Source organism: Orcinus orca, chromosome 16 (assembly GCF_937001465.1).
Source record: "Orcinus orca chromosome 16, mOrcOrc1.1, whole genome shotgun sequence".
Classification (NCBI taxonomy): Eukaryota; Metazoa; Chordata; class Mammalia; order Artiodactyla; family Delphinidae; genus Orcinus; species Orcinus orca.
In genome coordinates, this window is record NC_064574.1 from 43733488 (window position 1) to 43752089 (window position 18602).

At 59.4% G+C, this 18602-nt stretch overlaps 1 protein-coding gene across 1 annotated transcript in view; it reads right to left on the reverse strand.

Annotated features, from left to right (window-relative positions):
* PYGB (glycogen phosphorylase B) overlaps nt 1-18602 on the reverse strand; it is a 54334-nt gene that overhangs the window by 2505 nt on the left and 33227 nt on the right. Inside the window, exons 5-19 of the mRNA XM_004270437.4 lie at nt 16969-17100; nt 15435-15546; nt 15060-15142; nt 14086-14229; nt 13474-13566; nt 12375-12521; nt 11533-11696; nt 10724-10838; nt 9707-9808; nt 8970-9117; nt 5456-5514; nt 3583-3724; nt 1834-2041; nt 1151-1285; nt 1-67 (exon numbers count right to left, since the gene is read on the reverse strand). Coding sequence (XP_004270485.1) covers nt 1-67; nt 1151-1285; nt 1834-2041; nt 3583-3724; nt 5456-5514; nt 8970-9117; nt 9707-9808; nt 10724-10838; nt 11533-11696; nt 12375-12521; nt 13474-13566; nt 14086-14229; nt 15060-15142; nt 15435-15546; nt 16969-17100 — 1851 coding nt within the window. The remainder of the gene's footprint in view (nt 68-1150; nt 1286-1833; nt 2042-3582; nt 3725-5455; nt 5515-8969; nt 9118-9706; nt 9809-10723; nt 10839-11532; nt 11697-12374; nt 12522-13473; nt 13567-14085; nt 14230-15059; nt 15143-15434; nt 15547-16968; nt 17101-18602) is intronic.

The window sequence follows — 18602 nt, forward strand, 5'->3', positions numbered from 1 at the left end:
CCGGTACAGCTGGTCCACCCGGGCCTGGCACTCCACGTATGCCTCATAGTCCGCAAACACCTTGAACCTGAAATGGGAGACAGGAAGCTGGGCTGGGTGGGTGACGAGTGGGAGGTCAGGAAACGGGCCTGGCTGGCTGCGTCCTCATGCTCTGCAGGACAGGGGTGGCCACGGGGACTACTCTGTGAGCAACACTTCTGTCCTGGGGACGCTATTCTAGAAAAACCTTATTTTAACCCAGTGTTCTTTAAAGAACCCGTGCACGTGGGTCAGAGCTGCACAGGCTGAGGCCTCCCGCCAATTTCACCTCCAGGGGAAGGGCACAGGGTGACCACAGGCTCCATCACCATCTGTTCTCAGATCTCACGGGCTGAGAACTGGTGGTGCAGGATTTATGGACACAGAAACACGTTTTGTTTACGATTGAGTCAGAAACACAATTCATGAAACTGTAAAGTCCCTCCTTGATCACAGACCTCAGCAGGGCCAAGCTCCCAGCCCCGGGCGTGTGTGGAGTTACGATCGATTGGGTCTAACAGAAGCCAGCTGACAGCATTCATCAAAAAGTGACAGACTAAACCAAAGGAACTGCAAGTGGGATAGAGGTCGATTCTCAGCCTTTGACAGACTCAGCTTCTACCACCTGGGTGGAGAAGAGGCCTGTCGTCAGAGGAGAGAGCACTGCCGACCTATAACAAGTGCTGTGCAAAGCTGTGCCCCGGGGAGCAGAACCCCGTGTCAACGGCCTCGTCGTAAAACACTAACCATGTGGTAACTCACGGCCTCACAAGCTCATTCCACCTGAACCACTCTTGGGCTCCCCATTAAACCCAGGCTCCCTCTGCCCCGAGGAAGTCGCCTCCAACCCGCCCAGGCGACGCTTGTCACTCCCGTCCAAGGAGGTCAGCTGGTGCCGGGGGCCTGGGGCTCCGCTCGGCAGCTGGCAATCCCACCACCAGGCCCCCAGGCTCGCTGAGCACCGTCAGAAGCCCCACAAACCCTGGCCCCTGGGTGCAGCCGAGCCTCTGGCCGTGGGCTGAGGTGAGGGTGAGCCTCACCGAGGCCCAGGCTTGGCCCCAAACAACGTGCAGTTTTCAGCCTGCCAGGGGACCCTTTGACCCATCGGTGAGGCACGAGGGGCCTGTCTCACCTGTCATGGTTCAGCAGCATGTCGACGACGCCCTTGAAACAGTCGGGCTCCCTGGGGGAGAAGAAGCCGCTGCTGATCTGGTCCACGGCCTGCCGCAGCTCGGGCAGGGAGTCGTAGTACTCCCGGGCGTTGTACCTGTGGGGAGATGGCAGCCTCGTGGGCACACGCTGGGGCCGTTTGTGCCTCAGGGCCACGACAGCCAGGTGGGGTTGGCAACCGCAGGCACTGGGAGGTGGACGTGGGCCGTGAGCACATCAATTCCACCTCCTCCTTTTACTGTTACAGACACGTGGTTGCTAGAGGACGTACAGGTCACATGCAGTCCTCCGAGAGAGGATGCTCAAGCAGCCCCGCCCCCGCCCCCAGTGCCAGGATGTTGCAGAAGAAAATGACATGTGAAACCAAGCTGGAGAGACACCCTGCGACCATTAGGGAGTCTGGGGAGAGGGAGGCGTGTGGCAGACATGGGACAGGGCCGAAAGGGCCAGCGCTCACAGGCTGACAAGGTTCCGACTGTTTGGGTTCAGCAGCTGGTGCCTGAGGCCTCAACAACTCCCCTGAGGGATTTTAGGCAACTAGGCAACTTCAGTTGCACAGAATTAGGCCGGGCTGGGACCCCTCACAGTATCCAAGGGTGTGAAAAACAAGTAGAGGAGATCTGAGGTCTTGAGAGGGACACACACCCTTTCCGGTCCAGGGCTTCCACGTCCTCCACCTGCAAGCCAAAGATGAAGAGGTTCTCGGCCCCAGCTTCCTCAGCCATCTCCACGTTGGCTCCGTCCATGGTGCCGATGGTGAGGGCCCCATTGAGCATGAACTTCATGTTGCCTGTGCCCGAGGCCTCGGTGCCCGCGGTGGAGATCTGCTGTGACAGGTCGGCGGCGGGGATCACTGCAAGGCGGCGAGAGCAAGACCCGTCAGTCATGAACCGCTCAACACGAGAGCAATGGGAACAGCACAGCAACACCATGCACTGACCACACCACCTGTACGGCTCCCTTTTTTGACCCAGGGCACCCTGAGGCAGAGGATCCACAGTGGAAACGCCTGAGAAGCCCTGCAGGTGGCAAAGGACCTTTGTTCTGGAACCTTCCGCGGACCAGGGCCAAATCAAAGCCTGGTGTTGTCATCATTCCCTTGTATCCTGACATCACTGCTGTCTTATTCGATCAGCCCCGCAGACTCCTTAAATGGCTTAAAGAGGAATCCGACTCACAGCACCAAAGGACTGGGGACAGCGGGGGGACAATCTTCTTGTGGCCACACGCACCAAAGTCACTCTGTGCCGTTTACAGACTGGCATAGTGGCCAAGACACAACCCCATCCATGGCCCTGCAGCTTCTCCCAAGTGTGGGTTCCCTGCGTGAGTTTCTCCATGTGGCAGCAGGAACGCAGCCTCCGTCCTGCCTGCCTTGGCATCCCTGCTCCCACGTCCTCAGCTCGTTCTCAGAGCTAATGCTGCTTCCCTAACCCAGCTGAAGGGCACTCAGGGTCAGCCAAGACCAGAGCCCAGCCCCTTCTTCAAGGTCAAGTCCAGGTGCCAGGATAGAGACACAGGCACCCCCGGCCCCTCAGGCAGAGGGACATGGGCAGACGGGATGGTGGACACGTTACCACAGCCAGTCCAAGAGCTGGGGGAGGGCGTGGGGCCCAACTCCAGGCTGGCTGTCCCCAAGGTCAGTTCTAAGGAAGCGCAGGAACTGGCCTGGGAGTGCCAGGCAGCGGCCGTAAGTTGCTTTAGAAGCTCAGTGAAACACTAACCCCAACCCAACCCCCGAGCCACACATGGTCCATGGCAGTGGCGGGACCACAGGGATGGTCCTGATCCGCCCGCAACGGAGGAGGAGGGAGTGCGTGAGCCTGCCCTTCACTCAACGCCTGGAGGGCAGCGCACAGTCTCATGGATCAGAGGGGCTGCTACTCAGGCCACAAGTCCAGGCTCAGGTCTCCCAGCACTTCCTGCCAGGTCTCCGGAAGTGGCTGGCTTAGAAGGGCCTGTCCAGCTCAGGACAGCTATGCTCCGAGGCACATCTGGCCACAGGCCCTTCTCCAGATGGCAACACACACCCAGTACCCCCAAAGTGGAGTGGCCCCAGGCTAAACCCTCCCGGAGCAGGTGCAGGACGCCAGGCCAGAGTGGACAGGTGGGAATGAGCAGAAGCACCCTCTGGGGGACGGGGAGGGCCAGCAAGAGGGAGCCCCGGGGCAGAGGAGCGAGGAGGGGGAGCAGTGGGAAGTTCAGAGACCAAGGATGTGTGAGACCGAGGACGACCCACACACTCGGTGGCAGCAGGGCTCCCCCAGAGCCAGGCCAGGGGGTGGGGGGCCCTCTGGCTGGGCAGCCTGGTGTTGGGGCTGTTAATCCGTCTGAAAGCAAGACAGGCCCTGACCATAGAGGACCACTGGCTGCGCCCAGGTAGGGCAGGCTCACCTTTCTCGGCCAAGGACACTCTGTAGTTCTCCAGAAAGATCACTTTGAGCCTGTCGCCCACAACCGGATCGTGGTTGACGACGTCGCCGATGGATGTGACCAGCTTGATGATCATCTTGGCCATGTGGTAGCCGGGCGCCGCCTGGAAAGGGGGAGGGGCGCTCAGCAGACACCCTGTGCTCAGGGGCACGGCAGGGTCGCCGGAGCCCGGGCTGCACACGCCCAGCCGAGTGGCTCTGCCAGCGGGGGGGTCCCACGGCAGGGGAGGGGTGGGCTGAGGCCACGGCATCCCTGCGTGTCCTGCCCTCAACCTGGCAGACGGACCCACAGAGCGCGGCGCCCCACCCGCTTCCTCGGCTTCAACCGAGCGCCTCTCATGACGGCACCTCACCCACGTGCACAAATCTGTCAACCTCAAGCTTGGTTTTCTGATTCTAGCTGGTTTTTTCAAAAATGGAGAGAGGGAACAAGGACCTCTGAGAACTGACTACCGACTTATAGGAAACGCAGGGAACCAAGGAAAGTACTGGGAGATACCAGAGGGACGTGGTTTGGGGAAGACACACAACCCGATTTCTGTAACAAATTGCAGGGGAAAAAAAGAGGGGGACGTGGAGAAAAACCTACAGATGAAGAGATTTAAGAGACACAGCCGCCCGTCACCATGTGAGAACCTTGCTGGGTCCTGATTCAAACAAGCTCAAGGTATTTGTAGCTGTCACAAGACCGCTGCGTGTGGCCCTGGCTGGATATTTAATGATGTGGAGGAATTCTTGTCAAGTGTTTTAGGTGTGATGGTGGCGCTGTGTGGTTTTGCAGGAAAACATCACTGTGAAGACAACTGATTAAGTTCTTAGGGTTGAAGTGTTATAATGTCTGTAATCCATCTACTATGAAATGGTTCAGCAAAAGTCTGGGGGACAGGTTTGTGGATGTTCTACACTTCTTTTTTTCTTTTTAAAAATGTTAATTTTTAAAAAATTAACATTTTTTAACTTTTTGAAAGTCCACATCTCTAAAATGCATACAGAAATACTGACAAAACAGCATGCTGGGGTGGGGTGGTGGTGGAATGAATTGGGAGATTGGGATTGACATATATACACTAATATGTATGAAATAGATTAAAAAAAAAGAAAAGAAAAAGAACCCCAGCATGCTGTCCGGAGTCTGCTTTAGAAACATCAGGAGTCGGGGGGCCGGGGGATGGTGGCAGAGACAGAACAAGACGGGCCTGCCTGTGAGGTGCCTCCACCTTCATATGTGCTCAAGTGAGAGGCGAGGACAGTCCTGGGCCCACCTGCAGCCCCCGTGAAGCAGCTGTGCCCAGGTTTCTGGGAAAAGTGGCAGAGGGTGGGGACGCGGGCCCTAGAACGCGGAGCCGGGTGATGGGACCCACTGATGCCTGCCGGCGATACGCTGGGACTCTGAGATCCCACGTCCAAAAGCACATGTAAATAAAACGAATAAGGCCAGGCTGAGCCGAGAGCAGGCGCACGTCTGGCTGACGAAGCAGCCAGCGACTCACGCCTACTTGGCGCACCAGTGCAGGGGAGGCGTGGAAATCCGGCAGTTACAAGAGAAATGGCGCTGCCCCATGAGAGCCCAGTAGAGACTGGCCCTTGGGGCTGGGGACCCCACTCCCCTGGGCCGGGCAGGCAGGGGCCCCATCCAGCTCCCTCCTGTGGCTGAGCTGATGGAGCCTGAGCTGGCCCAGAGGCACACCTGGGGCCAGGACCTCTGGGCTGTGTGTGCAGGTTGGCGCCCGGCCACCCGCAGCATCCAGCCCCGATGCAGAGACGCTGCTGAAAAGCACGGTGGTTTGTGCATCCCCGACCAACGCCAAGCAGGAACCAAGAAGACGTCCCCTCACCTTGCCCCCGATCATGACGGTCCTGGGCACAAAGGCCTGGGCTGGGTCCTTCTTTATTCCTGCAGGACAAACAAAAAGAGAGCCACGTGAAGCCCCTGGAGCCAGACATGCCTGAGCCCTGGGACAGGCCTCAGTGACAGTGTCTTCAGAGGCCAGCCCGACACAGGTGCTGCACTGCCAGGAGCTCCCGCTCACAGAATTCTACACTTGGTCCAGGTTGGTTTGGAAGGCCAGCCAGGAGCAGACTCTTCCAGAAAGTTCAGTGGAAAAGCTGTGCCTTTGTGTCCAGAACAGCCCAACACAGGAGCTTCTCTGGGTCTGGTCACCAGGACTGAAGGCCCTTGCATGTGATGGGTACTCAAAAATGGGGTGACCTTGGGATGGTGATGATTCACCGTCAGCCTGCGGGAGGTGTCAGTGAGACCCCAAGCCCCCTCCGTCACTGGGACAGAGGCTAAGAAGCCCCCCAGACCTTTTCTGTACAGGAGCAGACAGCTCACCTCCAGCCCCAGCAGAATGAGATGTCCTCACCAGGCCACTGGTTTCCAGACTTCAGCTGGGGGGTGGGGGCAGGGAGTGTCTACAGAAGTGACAGGCTGCCCTAGACGGCTTTCACCAGAGTCAGGAATCGGCCACAAGGTTTACAGGAGCCACTAAAGGGTCGCGGCTGATCTGTAACCTCTGTCTTCAGGTTCTAGTAGGAATATGACCGTCCCTTAGTTCTGAATCTTCCCGCTTCCAGATTGTGGACAGAGTAACAAAGAGAACAGGAAAAAAATAAAGCCAAAACCCCACAAACTACATTTTTACTAAAACTAGTAAAGAAGAAAAATACGCTAACTCCAGATCATTGAGCAAGTCCTCCTGGGTCATGGGATGGGTGGGAGACAGGGCTGTGAACTCAGGGTCTCAGGAACCCCAGCCTCCCGGGGGCTGTGAGCGGGGGAAGCGGAGGCAGGAAAGAGCCCCAGGGGGCCGGGCGGGCAGACCCTGTCGGCACCCCTCCTACAGAGAAACCTTGGAAAGGGGGTCTGGACATCCTTGTGGACAGAGGCCCACAGGGCCATGACGCCTCCTGAGCCAGCCTTGACTTGGAGCCCCAGAGAGGCATCACAAGCTGGGGAGGCCTGTGGCTGCCTTGAGCTCACGAGGCCCCGGCCAGCTCCTCAGACACGAGTGACCAACCCGAACACACAGCTTTGCCACAGACAAGGGCAGTGGAAGCAGCCTCCCTGTGAGTCTCCAACCTGTGAGACTGTCGACGCAGATGGGAGACCATAGCGCCGAAACGCAAGACCCCGGGAGAAGGCAGAACACAGGCGACAAGGCAGAACTGCCCCACAGAGTGCAGCCCGATCACAGAAGCCAGGAGGGCGGGGAGACGTGCAGAAAACACAGTAGACACACAGAGTGTGGAAGCGGGACCAGCAGACAACATGGAACAGAAAAGGAGGGAGAGCTATCAACAGGCAAAAAGAAGGTGGTGGAAGAAACCAACCACACACGTCACTGGAGCTCAGGAGAAGAAAGCCAAACACATGTTTTAATGTATTTCAAGAAAACTTCCTATAGATGATATAAAATATCAACCACCATCCTCAGAGTGCCCAAGCATCAGGAAAATTGACCCACAACAGCCGGCACCCAAGACACAGCCGAGTGGAATGAGCACAAGAGAGCAGCTCACTCCAGACCCACCCTCCAGATGGCGCTGCTCAAGGAAAGAACGGGAGACTGAGAACATCGCTTCAGCGGAACCACCCTTCCCACAAGTGGCCACAGACTACTGTGGACATGGAAGACCTCGGGGCACAGGAGCTGGGCAGAAGGGCGACCGGACGGCCCTGTAAGAGGACTGGGCATCTCATCGCAGACGGAAACCCAGGTCAGATCGAGGCGAGGATGGCAGAGCAGCACCACGTTGTGCGCTCATACACGCAGGTGGACGAGCGGGTGGGGGGCGGGTGACACGTGCCCTGATGGCCCCATCGGAATGCCGCAGGCGCCCCGGACGCTCACAGCCGAGCAGAAGCAGCACCCTGGGCAGCAGGAAGGCACCGGTCACAAGAGGTGACGGGAGGAAGGGCAGGCCACCCAGCGACTGGCCCTGCCGCTCACGGGCAGGGGATTCGGGGACGCCGCCCGGGAAACGACAAAGAAAATGCAGAAAAATCACAACTGCAGAAGAAAACCACAGCAAAGAGCACAAAACAAAGTCTCTGTGAACTGCCGTTTCTGGCCCGGGAGGCGCGCCCTTCCGCCAAACGCACAGGAGGGCCCTCACCTGGGCCTTTTCTGAGGGTCGGGTCAGAACCATTCAACCCAAACTAGCATCCGTCCTGTCACTTCACTGTCTCACGAGCGAGCGGATCCCTCAAGACGGAGTCTCCCTCACTGGCAACTGGAGAGCTGATGTTCTCGAGGGGAGCTCTGCGTCTTGGCAAGTATTTGGTTCCTTTATTTTCAAAATTAGTATTTGCTTTACTACATTACAAGATCTTAAGAACCACGTTTTGGGCTTCCCTTGTGGCGCAGTAGTTAAGAATCCACCTGCCAATGCAGGGGACACAGTTCGAGCCCTGGTCCGGGAAGATCCCACATGCTGCGGAGCAACTAAGCCCGTGCACCACAACTACTGAGCTCACGTGCCACAACTAACTGAAGCTGGTACACCTAGAGCCCATGCTCCGCAACAAGAGAAGCCACCATAATGAGAAGCCCGCGCACCACAACGAAGAGTAGCCCCCGCTCGCCACAACTAGAGAAAGCCCGCGCACAGCAACGAAGACCCAATGCGGCCAAAAATAAATAAATAACTAAAAAAAAACAACAGATTTTTCCTTGAGGCTTTATTATCTTATTTATAGAAGTAGCAAATGTTCACAGTTACTTTTAGGTGGGTCTTTTTTTTTTTTTTGGTACGCGGGCCTCTCACTGTTGTGGCCTCTCCCGTTGCGGAGCACAGGCTCCGGACGCGCAGGCTCAGCAGCCATGGCTCATGGGCCCAGCTGCTCCGCGGCATGTGGGATCTTCCCGGACCGGGGCATGAACCCGTGTCCCCTGAACCCGAGTCCGGCAGGACTCAACCACTGCGCCACCAGGGAAGCCCTTAGGTGGGCCTTTGATTCACACGTGCTTCAAGATCAAATGCCACTTAAATAGTTTAAGGTGTATAGATGTAACATACTATTTCATCTTCTATGAGTATACTTCAAATGCCTCACCTGCTAAGTATAATCTCTCCAAATAACTTAAGAGGAGTCTAATAACGATAATAACTAAGTATGAAAGAAATGCTACACCAGACCTAAAACCCAGCCTCTGGAGGAGGTGCAGCCCCTGGGCCTCGAGCTCCCCAACCTCTGAGTTCACGTCTCACTCCTTGTAGCTGCTCTGCTCTGAACACAGAAAACCAGAAGGTGCCACTCAAAATGAATATGCCACGTCCGCCCCAGTGGCCACGTGAGAAAAAGGCCCGGTGGAAGGGGGGTGGGGCGCAGGGCGGAGCACTCACGGTTGTACAGGGTGACCACGTGCAGGCAGTTGAGCAGCTGCCGCTTGTACTCGTGGATCCTCTTCACGTGCACGTCGAACATGGACGAGGGGTTGACCTTCACCCCGTACTCCTTCTCCAGGAAGGCAGAGAACTTCACCTTGTTTTCCTGGGAGAACAGAGGTAAAGATGGTGGGATATTCACAGGGCCGAGCCCCCAGGGCTGGTGTCAGAGACGCAGCAGGGAGGGGATGCCCAGGACACGCTGCCACCCCAGGGGAGACACAGAGGGACACAGGTGGTCACCGGAGCCTGGTGGGCAGAGGGGGGAAGCGTGATCCTAAAAGTGGATCCGCACGAGAGCGTGGAGAGAAACAGGAAAGTAGATGTGCAAACCCAGGGAGAGGAGCAAAGGATGAGAAAAGCAGAAAATGGAGACAAGGAGACCTGGGGTGGGGGGCGAGACTCCAAAATGAAGACTACTTCTGGGCCCCCAAGGCCAGGCTGTTGGCACAGTGGAGGGTCAGTCTCGGTCTTCAAAGGCCGCCCAGTGGGTCAGGCTGCCTGGTGGTGAGGTGGCCACAGGGAGGCCCAGGTGTGCGGACAGCATGTCAAGTGCAGATGCGAGACCTGCATCGATTCCCACTGCTTCCCTCCAGACGAGCTCTCCTCCGGACCTGGGGCGGCGGTGCGCTCAGGGTTCAGTGGGGCCCCCTCTGCAAGGCTGAGCGGGGGGATGGGCCCCCCACCGGGCCTACCTGCTTGACCTGGGCCACGTCCCTGATGAGTGCCTCGTCACTGAGCAGCTGCAGCAGTTTCTTCAGTTGGCTCAGGTCCGTCAGGAAACCCTCCCCGATTCTCTGCCGAGTCATAAGGGAGACGTGGTTTCTGCACCTCTTCTGCCCCCCTCAGCCCCAGGCCCCCTCCTCTCCCACGACACCCCCTCCCAGGAAACACCGCGCACCCGGCGCCGGTCAAGTCCCGACCACTGAAACATGCTCTCAAATGCACGCGCCTCCCCCGGCTCCCCACAGGCCTGAAACCTGGGGGCCCGGCTCCGCCCACCCCCAAGGCCCACACCCGCCAGAACTGCAGATGGACGGAGGCCTTCCGGCCGCTCCCGCCCGGCCTGGGCACCCTACCCTGCCCCTGACACTGCAGCACAGCGCTGTTTCCAAACAAACCCCAGCTTCAGTCTCCCTGTTTCTAATTTAGGACCGAGAGGAAAACTGGCCTCCAGACACCTGGGCCGTCTCCGTGGCCTTGCCCTGAACCGAGGCCGCACCAGCCAGGCTGAGGTGGTCACGTCCCTGCAGCGCTGCTCCCGGGCCCTCCCGGTAACTGGGCAGGCAGACCTCAGCTCTGCCGTCCCTTCCAGAGAAGCCTCCTTGGCACACAGCCCGCCCCCCAGCACCCCCACCGCACCCCCATGTCCAGCACGCGGCCTGGCCCCTGCGTGACTTGTCTCCTTCCTCGCTGAGTGCGTGAGCATGGGAACAAGTCAACAATGACGGCATCCCCGGCTCACAAACCTCTTCGGGGGCAGCTGGGCCTAGCGCTTCCCCTCTGAACTCCTGCACAGGCCGCCAGGGCTGCTGGCCGACCGCCCGGCCCCCCACACCCAGGGCGACAGCAGGTCCCCACCGCCCGCACCCGTCCAGAAGCCATCGCTGTCCACGCGCTGAGGAGCGGGTCACCGCCCACACGGCCCCAGGCAGCTGCCGCTCGCTCTGCCTGCCCACAGCTCTGGGTGGGCTCAGAGGCGCTGGCCTCACCTCCACGATGATGTCCGCCAGCCCCGGGTTACACAGAAGCAGCCACCGTCGGGGCGTGATGCCATTCGTCTTATTCTGGAACTTCTCTGGCTCCAGCTCATAAAAGTCCTTAAAGCTAAAAACACAGACAACGGGCAACTGTCACAAGCACTGTTTCAAACAAGGTGAGCGAGAGGCACAGGGCCCTCTGAAGGGAGCCCCCGGGCGATCCAGAGCCCAGCCTTTCTGTTCCATCCCCCAAGGAGCCCAACTCCACGCCGGCATGTGGCTGGAGCCTGGCCACCTCCCAGTGGTTGTAACAGTGGAGAGTGGACGGACAGTGGGGATTAAACAGTACATCACACAAAGCCTCAGGCCAGCACCAAGGACCTGGAAGCCTCCACACGGACAGACCCGTCCAGGGCTGCCGGGCGCCCACACGAGGCGCTCCACAGGTCTGCGGCGAGGACGGAAAGGAGGAATTCCAAGACCACATCCCACAAAGAGGGGGCAGAAGCAGGGAATCTGACCTAAGAATTCCTCCTTCCTCTCGGGGATGAGCCCCAGCCCGTCACACCCTAACCTCCACCCTGGCGGGGCCCAGGACTCTTGTCCCCAGGCGGGGCGCCGAGGCCCACAGCCAGCGGCACGTGCTCCAGAAGGAGAGCCTCTGCCTGGATAGACGGAGAACGCAGACAACAGGAAGGGCTCCTGGTGACAAGAGGGCTCGGTCCCCCAGCGTCGTCCACTGAGTCAGAGCCTCACCCTCCCACCGCCGCGCTCTGGGCAGTTCACTCGCCCTGGCGCAGGCCAGCGCAGGCCCCACTCACACTGACTGCTTCACGATCTCCGAGTGGATCCTCGCCACGCCGTTGACAGCGTGGGACCCGATGACACATAGGTGGGCCATGTTGATGCGCTTGCAGTCCCCTTCCTCGATCACGGACATCCTCCGCAGGCGGTCCACATCCCCGGGGAACAGGGCGGCCACGTGCTGCCGAGACAGAGCAGTGAGCAGGAGGGCGGGGGCTGCTTTCCCCAAGAAAGGCCCAGGGCGGCTGCAGCCCAGCCTGACTGGGCCCCGGGCGAAGGTCTGCCTCGGCCTGGGGGCGGCGGCCCGGCCCGTGGGCTCGGAGGAGCTGAGGAGGTGCCCTGTGACGTACAGGAAGAGATGGGGATGCTGTCCCCGCTGGCCCAGGCAGGGTATAACCGCAGTCTACCAGTGGGAATGGCTACTCTTTCACCAAAATATTAAAAAAATGAACTATAATCACACCTGAATTCTAAGTTCCCCTGTGTGTGTACCACTATCCTTTCTGTGGGTGACAGAGGAAAGACAAAGGTGATTTGTTTCCAAATCACCCAAATACTGCAGTGATGTCGCAGGACAAAGGCCTTTGGCATTCCAGGAACAGACACTCACACCTGAACCTGCTCAGAAATGAGAAGAAGACTCCCCCCGACGCAGCAGGGGTCCAAGCGTGGGGACCAGGCAACAGCTCTGCCAAGTGACAGCCCCAGACCCCAAAGTCCTCTTCTCGAACGGCTATTCCCTTCAAGAAGTAAAGCACCTGTCCCGGGCCAGACGACCTGACGTGGAGGACAGAGGAGGGCCCGTCAGAGCAGGGCAGCCCTCTCCCCTCCCGCATCCCCACAGGAAGGGCGTGCTCACATCCAGGTGCCTCTGGTTGATGGCGTAGATGATCTCCAGGTGCCGTGGCAGCAGCTTCTCAAACATGGACACAGGCCAGCGCTCCAAGGCCTCGGGCAGCACCGTGTGGTTGGTGTATGCACAGGTCTTCCTTGTGATTTCCCAGGCCTACAACATTCCAGAACACCCCAATGTTTTATTCAGAAAAAAGCAGCTCGTGGCCAGATGCCAAGGTGAGGGGAACGTGTAGGATCAGAGGCAGGTGTTCAGATGCCACCAGGAAGGGCCCCGCACGTCTCTGCTCTCCGGGGCCCAGAACTTCCTAAACCCACAGTGAGCCCTGCGCCCTTCACTGTCCTGACACGCCCCACGTGCACCTCACATCCTGACCCAGAGCACACGCAGGAATGAGCACCTTACCTGCTACCTGGGAACCACTGCAACTTTCCTCTGTAAACCAGAGCTCCAGGCAGCTTTGCTTTACTTCCACCAAACCGACTTCACACCCACAGTCCAGAGGAAACTGGTCAAGTGTCTGGCCCTGCCCTCCGCTGGCCAGGGGAGAACAGGGTCTGCCCAGCCCCACCCAGAAGTGCAGCCCCAAACCAGAAAGGGGCTCTGGTGCTAAAAAATGGGGTAAAAATGGTTTTATATGTTGATTTAAGTAAATGAGATCAACAAAACCCCACTAAAGAACCTAGGACCAAAATAAGTGAAGCAGGGAGAACGAGCCTATAAATGTGTGAACGACGTATTTCTTTAAACCGAACCCTTCTGGGTTTTTCGCCACAATTTTAAGATGAAAAAATATAGGTGAGAAGCTCTCAGAAGTGTCAGAATCCTTTTCTTGTCTTCCAGAACACCACCCTTCTCTGGCCCTTAAACTGCTGCGCCCACTCACTGTGCCCTGCCCTTGGGAGAAACCCCAGACCCGCTCCTGGAACGTCCTTCTCCCCACAGCCCCGTCTTCCCAGGACAACTTCCTTCTGTTCTCCCGGGGCCACCAGAGAGGCCTCCCTCTGTGGACCAGCTCAGTACTCACCCCTGCTGTCGGGAGAGGCGGGGAGGTCACCCCGTGCCAGGTGTTTGGGGACACTGTGCTCGGGCCCCCGGTGCTCACCTTCTCCCAGTCCACCTTCTCCACGTCCACCAGGATCCGCATGAGCTCAGGGATGGCCAAGGCCGGGTGGGTGTCATTCAGCTGGATGGCCACCTGCGTTTACACGGGGTGACCCCCTCAGTCCCTTGCCTGTGTGTGCAGAACCGGGGTCCTCGGCTGCCCGCCCCGAGGAGCCTGGTCATAGGGCTGGCAGCAGGAAGCGGATGGCACTGCACGGGCTCCAGGCCCAGCATGGAAAGCCGCGGAGGTGCAGGGAGCAGGTCAGGGTGGAGGACCCGCAGGCCAGCCCCGCAGCGCGCGTCCAGAGCCCTCCCCGCCTTGGAACGCTGCTCCTGCCTGACGGACACTGGCTGGTTGTGTTCAGATTACTGAACTGAGCCTGCAAACTGGCCGCTTTGCCCGACGGACCTTTCACAGCGTTCCCTGCTGCCTCGACGCCTCCTGAGGCCCAGGGCAGCCCTGGTCGAGGAGGAAGGCGGCCTGGTCCCCGGGCACGAGGAGGCCCAGGTTGGGGGGCGGCTTCCCGCCCAGCCCCCACTGCAGCTGGAAGGAGGAGGCCCAGCCCGGGAACAGCCCGTCTCCGGCACGGCGCTCAGCCCTCTACACACGCACCTTGTCTGGGAACGTCTCGAAGGAGGTCCTTACGGGGTCGCGGCAGCCGAACTTGGACGACTTGAAGCGCCGGATGATGTCTTGGAGGGTGGCGGCCACCACGAAGTATTCCTGCTTCAACCGCAGCTCCTTCCCCTCAAAGAACTGAGGACATGCCCGGCTCAGCCTCCGCTGCATGGGCCCTTGGGGCCCCCGAACCCAGGACAGGGCCCAGGCTGGGGTGCGGCCCAGGGGTGCAATGCCTCGATCCCCAGTGCTGGGGCCGAGGCCAGGAAAGCAACCTCCCAGGTGCCTCACATTCCAGGAGGCCTCATGCCTGAAGCATGAGCCTGTTCGGAATCTCTGGGGGGTGCTGGGGGAGGGCATTTTCTTATGAGCCTTTCAGCACAGGGCCCTTTGCTGCTACATGCATGTATTTCCCTGATAAAATAATAAAAACACACAACCCACAAAGATGGCAAATCCTAGGGGCTCGTTTGGTGGCAGTGGATCACGTGGCTGAGGCCCCGCCTCACAAGTGGGGACACCTGCTAAGAGCGTTCCAAACCATGACCACGTGGCGTCTCAAGGCGTCCCTGCAGAATAGGCACTGCTGGCCCCACGCGCCAACGCGCCAACCAACTCTTGGGGAGCTGGCACCAGGTGCTGAAGAGCAGAAACGGCTGGACGTGAGGTCTGAGGCCTCCGCGGCCCTGCATTCGGTGGCCGTGTGCTTATGGGGAGCGTAGGTGTGAGGCCAGGAACCTCCTAAGAGCTCCCCTGGGCAGAGGGCAAAGGAGGGGCTAACAGCACACAGGTGCTCCTGGACCCCGTCAGGGATGCCGTGCCGCCCTCACTCTGAGGAGGTCACTCTCGTGGCCTCACCTGACAAGCCTGAGGCCAGCACAGGAGCCCTTCTGGAGCCCAGCCCTGCAGGGGTGCTTCCTGCACTGGAGGAACGGCGCGGACGAGGACCACCTGCAGCAGCTACTCACGTTGTCGTTGGGATACAGGACTCTGGAGATGTTCTCGGCCAGGTTCCGGTCCAGGACCGCCTCGATGTAGCCGCCCACGTTGACTGAGGGCAGAGAGCGGAGTCAGGACCCGCGTGCCTGCCGAGGCCCTCATGTGCCCTGATCGGTCTGAGGACAGCGTTTCCGAGCAGAAGGCGTCCCACAGCTGCTACGCCGACCGGCCCACACCCCGCCCCAGACCCCTGGCTCTTTCCGGACGGCGCGGGGTCCCTGGGAAGTCCAGGGCTCACAGGGAAACTGCCCTCAGCCCTCCCGCAGTGGGGAGCCTCGTGGGCTGTGGGTGCAGACGGGGTCGGTCTGGGATCAGCCACCGGATGGGGACAGGAGGGGACGCACAGTCATGGAGCTTGAAGTCATTGGGCGCCTTGGCGGACCACAGTCTCATGGTGTTGACGGTGTCGTTCTTGTAGCCCGGCACCGGGGTGTCGTACGGCATGGCCAGCACCACCTGCCGAGGGAAGACACGGTCCCCAGGCCTGGGCCACCTCCCCCCACGGGCTGGGGCAGCTCGGCCTCGCAGGAAGCGGCCCACCGGCCCACCCTCCTCTGGCTTCACTCCTTCCTCCTCAAACACACCCAACCTGCCCCGTGTCCCTCGCACCTGCAGCCCCGGCTCGCACATGTCCTGAGCCGGGAGCACCCGAGGCCGCCTCCGGTGGGCCCTGACCACATACCAGGCCCTCTCTACCTTTACTTTCGACACCAGAGTCGACTGTCACCTGGCTCCTCGGTAGCCCCTCCTCCCGTGTCCTTGGCCTCCCCCTCCACACCTGCCCTCTTCTCACTCAACTCTGCGTGGGCGATTTCGGGACTCACCTAACCTCTCCCCACAGACAGCTGCTATTTCAGACCATCTCCCACGTCTGCGGCGAGGCTCCTCCTGTCGCCTTGACCTCGAACTTCAGCAAAACCAAAGCAGCCTGCACACTCCCTCCCGACAGAAAACACCGGACCTGCCCTCCACCCCCGTCCCAAGCCCCATCTGTCCAGAAGCACCAGCTCTGCTCTGGCCAAGCCTCAGGTCACTTCCACCGCAGACCCTCCCACGGGCTTCTCACACTCAGGCCTGCTTCCGGGGGTGCTTCGTGTGCGGCCTCAGAAGCTGAAGGCAGCTCCAATGGCCACAAAGGACTATGGGGCAGGGCCCCAGGTTAAAGCCCCAGTATCACCCTTCCCTTCCCGTCTCCCCGCAGCCCTGCTCCCCAGCCCTGCCTGGCCTTGACAAGCCCTGCAAAGCACCTGCAACCTGCTCCTTCCCTCTCCACGGCCAGTCCCCCAGGGGAAGGCCCTCACTGCACGGCGCCTGGGGTGCCGAGTGGCCTCCAGGCCTTTCATTCATCTACAAGCACACGCACCTAGAAAACCAGACCCCCTTCTCTGCTTTTCCAAATTAAATCCAACTTATTCTGGCATCGTAGGCCGCCAGCCTGCCCTGGCTCCATGAGCCCCAGTTAAGACTTGAGTCTGCATGACTCACTTGACCCGTGACTCACGGGCTTGCCCTGTTTATGCTCTACTGCCCACACTGCTGCGGTGGCGTCTTTCTTACGTATTGCGACCACCACCCATCCCCACCCCCAGAAGCTCTCCTCCGCCTCCGCGGTCTCTGAGCCTGGGCTGGACTCCGCGTGTGCACCCGCCGGTACGGCACCGCGTTCCGCCAAGCACTCGGTGCTCCTGCCCTGGCCCCCCAGGGCCCAGCTGGGGGCCGGGGGTGCCGTGCTCCCATTAAACTACAGAGTGTGGCTCCACAGCTGGTGTCTGGACAGTCCCGACCGAGCGTGCGGAGGTGGGTCCCACAGGGAAGCCCCAAGGGGAGCCGAAGGTCCCCGTGCTCAGCCCCCCACCCACCAAGAAGCGCCCGTGGTACCTGTGTGTCCAGCCAGCACACGCCCTCGGGGCTGTGCTCCACTCGCCCGTAGAAGTGCACGGGCAGCATGTACTCCGGCCGCGCCTTCTCCCAGGGGTTCCCGTAGCGCAGCCAGTCATCCGCCTCCTCCACCTGGAAGGGCGGCAGGTGAGGGCGGGGGAGATGGTCCCGGGCACTGGCAGACCCTGCCCTCCACCCGCAATGACCACACCATCCAGACGATGCTGCCCGGCACGGAAACAAAACTGCGGCCTATTTACAGCACAAAGGTTTCCAATTCTGGTCAAGGCTCTGTTTAAAAATGAACACTTTGGACTGTTAAAGAAAAAACTCATATAAAATTAGAAGAATAAATCAAAGTAAAAAGACGTTAAGAATTGCTTGAATTCAGCAGTAAAAGGAAGAAGTCCTGGGGCACATCAACGAACCTCGAGACGTTACGCAGAGTCCACACACAGCATGACTCCATCCACGTGACGTCACCTGACCAGGACGGCCAAGTCACAGACAGAAGGATGGCCCTGTCTACACCACACGTCCAGGACGGCCAAGTCACAGACAGAAGGATGGCCCTGTCTACACCACACGTCCAGGACGGCCAAGTCACAGAGACAGAAGGATGGCCCTGTCTACACCACGCGTCCAGGACGGCCAAGTCACAGACAGAAGGATGGCCCTGTCTACACCACACATCCAGGACGGCCAAGTCACAGAGACAGAAGGTGGGCCCTGTCTACACCACACGTCAGGACGGCCAAGTCACAGACAGAAGGATGGCCCTGTCTACACCACACGTCCAGGACGGCCAAGTCACAGAGACAGAAGGATGGCCCTGTCTACACCACGCGTCCAGGACGGCCAAGTCACAGACAGAAGGATGGCCCTGTCTACACCACACGTCCAGGACGGCCAAGTCACAGAGAGAAGGATGGCCCTGTCTACACCACACGTCCAGGAAGGCCAAGTCACAGAGACAGAAGGATGGCCCTGTCTACACCACACGTCCAGGAAGGCCAAGTCACAGACAGAAGGATGGCCCTGTCTACACCACACGTCCAGGACGGCCAAGTCACAGACAGAAGGATGGCCCTGTCTACACCACACGTCCAGGACGGCCAAGTCACAGACAGAAGGAAGTCAAGTCCCCAGAAGGAGCATCTGGGTCATGCTTTTAGGACAGTGACGTGGCTGAGGTTACTGCTTCACTGTGCCCATCTCCACAGAACTCCCCGCAGGACTGTTCTGCCTGGTGCAGGCAGATACTCATCACAGGACGGGTCCTGCCTCTGACCTCCTGTACGTTAGTGAGATTCCAACATCAGAGCCTGGCTTTCTCCACAGAGCAGTTCAATGAGCTGTCTGCAGAAGCAGCATCTTCCCAAGTGCATGAGGCAAGGGGGTCTCCCTTCTGGAGCCCCTTCTCTGATAGGAAGGCTGGTCTGTGGCCCCCGTTGGCCACCAATGCTGCTTTGTGACCACTGCCCACATTTACTTGTGCTACAGCTAAACTCCGCTAAAAGCATTCTGACTGAGCAGCTCCCTTGACAGAAGCGTGGGAGTTGGCAAGTTTACCACCGGCCTATCAACCTAGGACTGTCTTTAAATTGTTACGCATGATGGCAAGAGGCACAGGA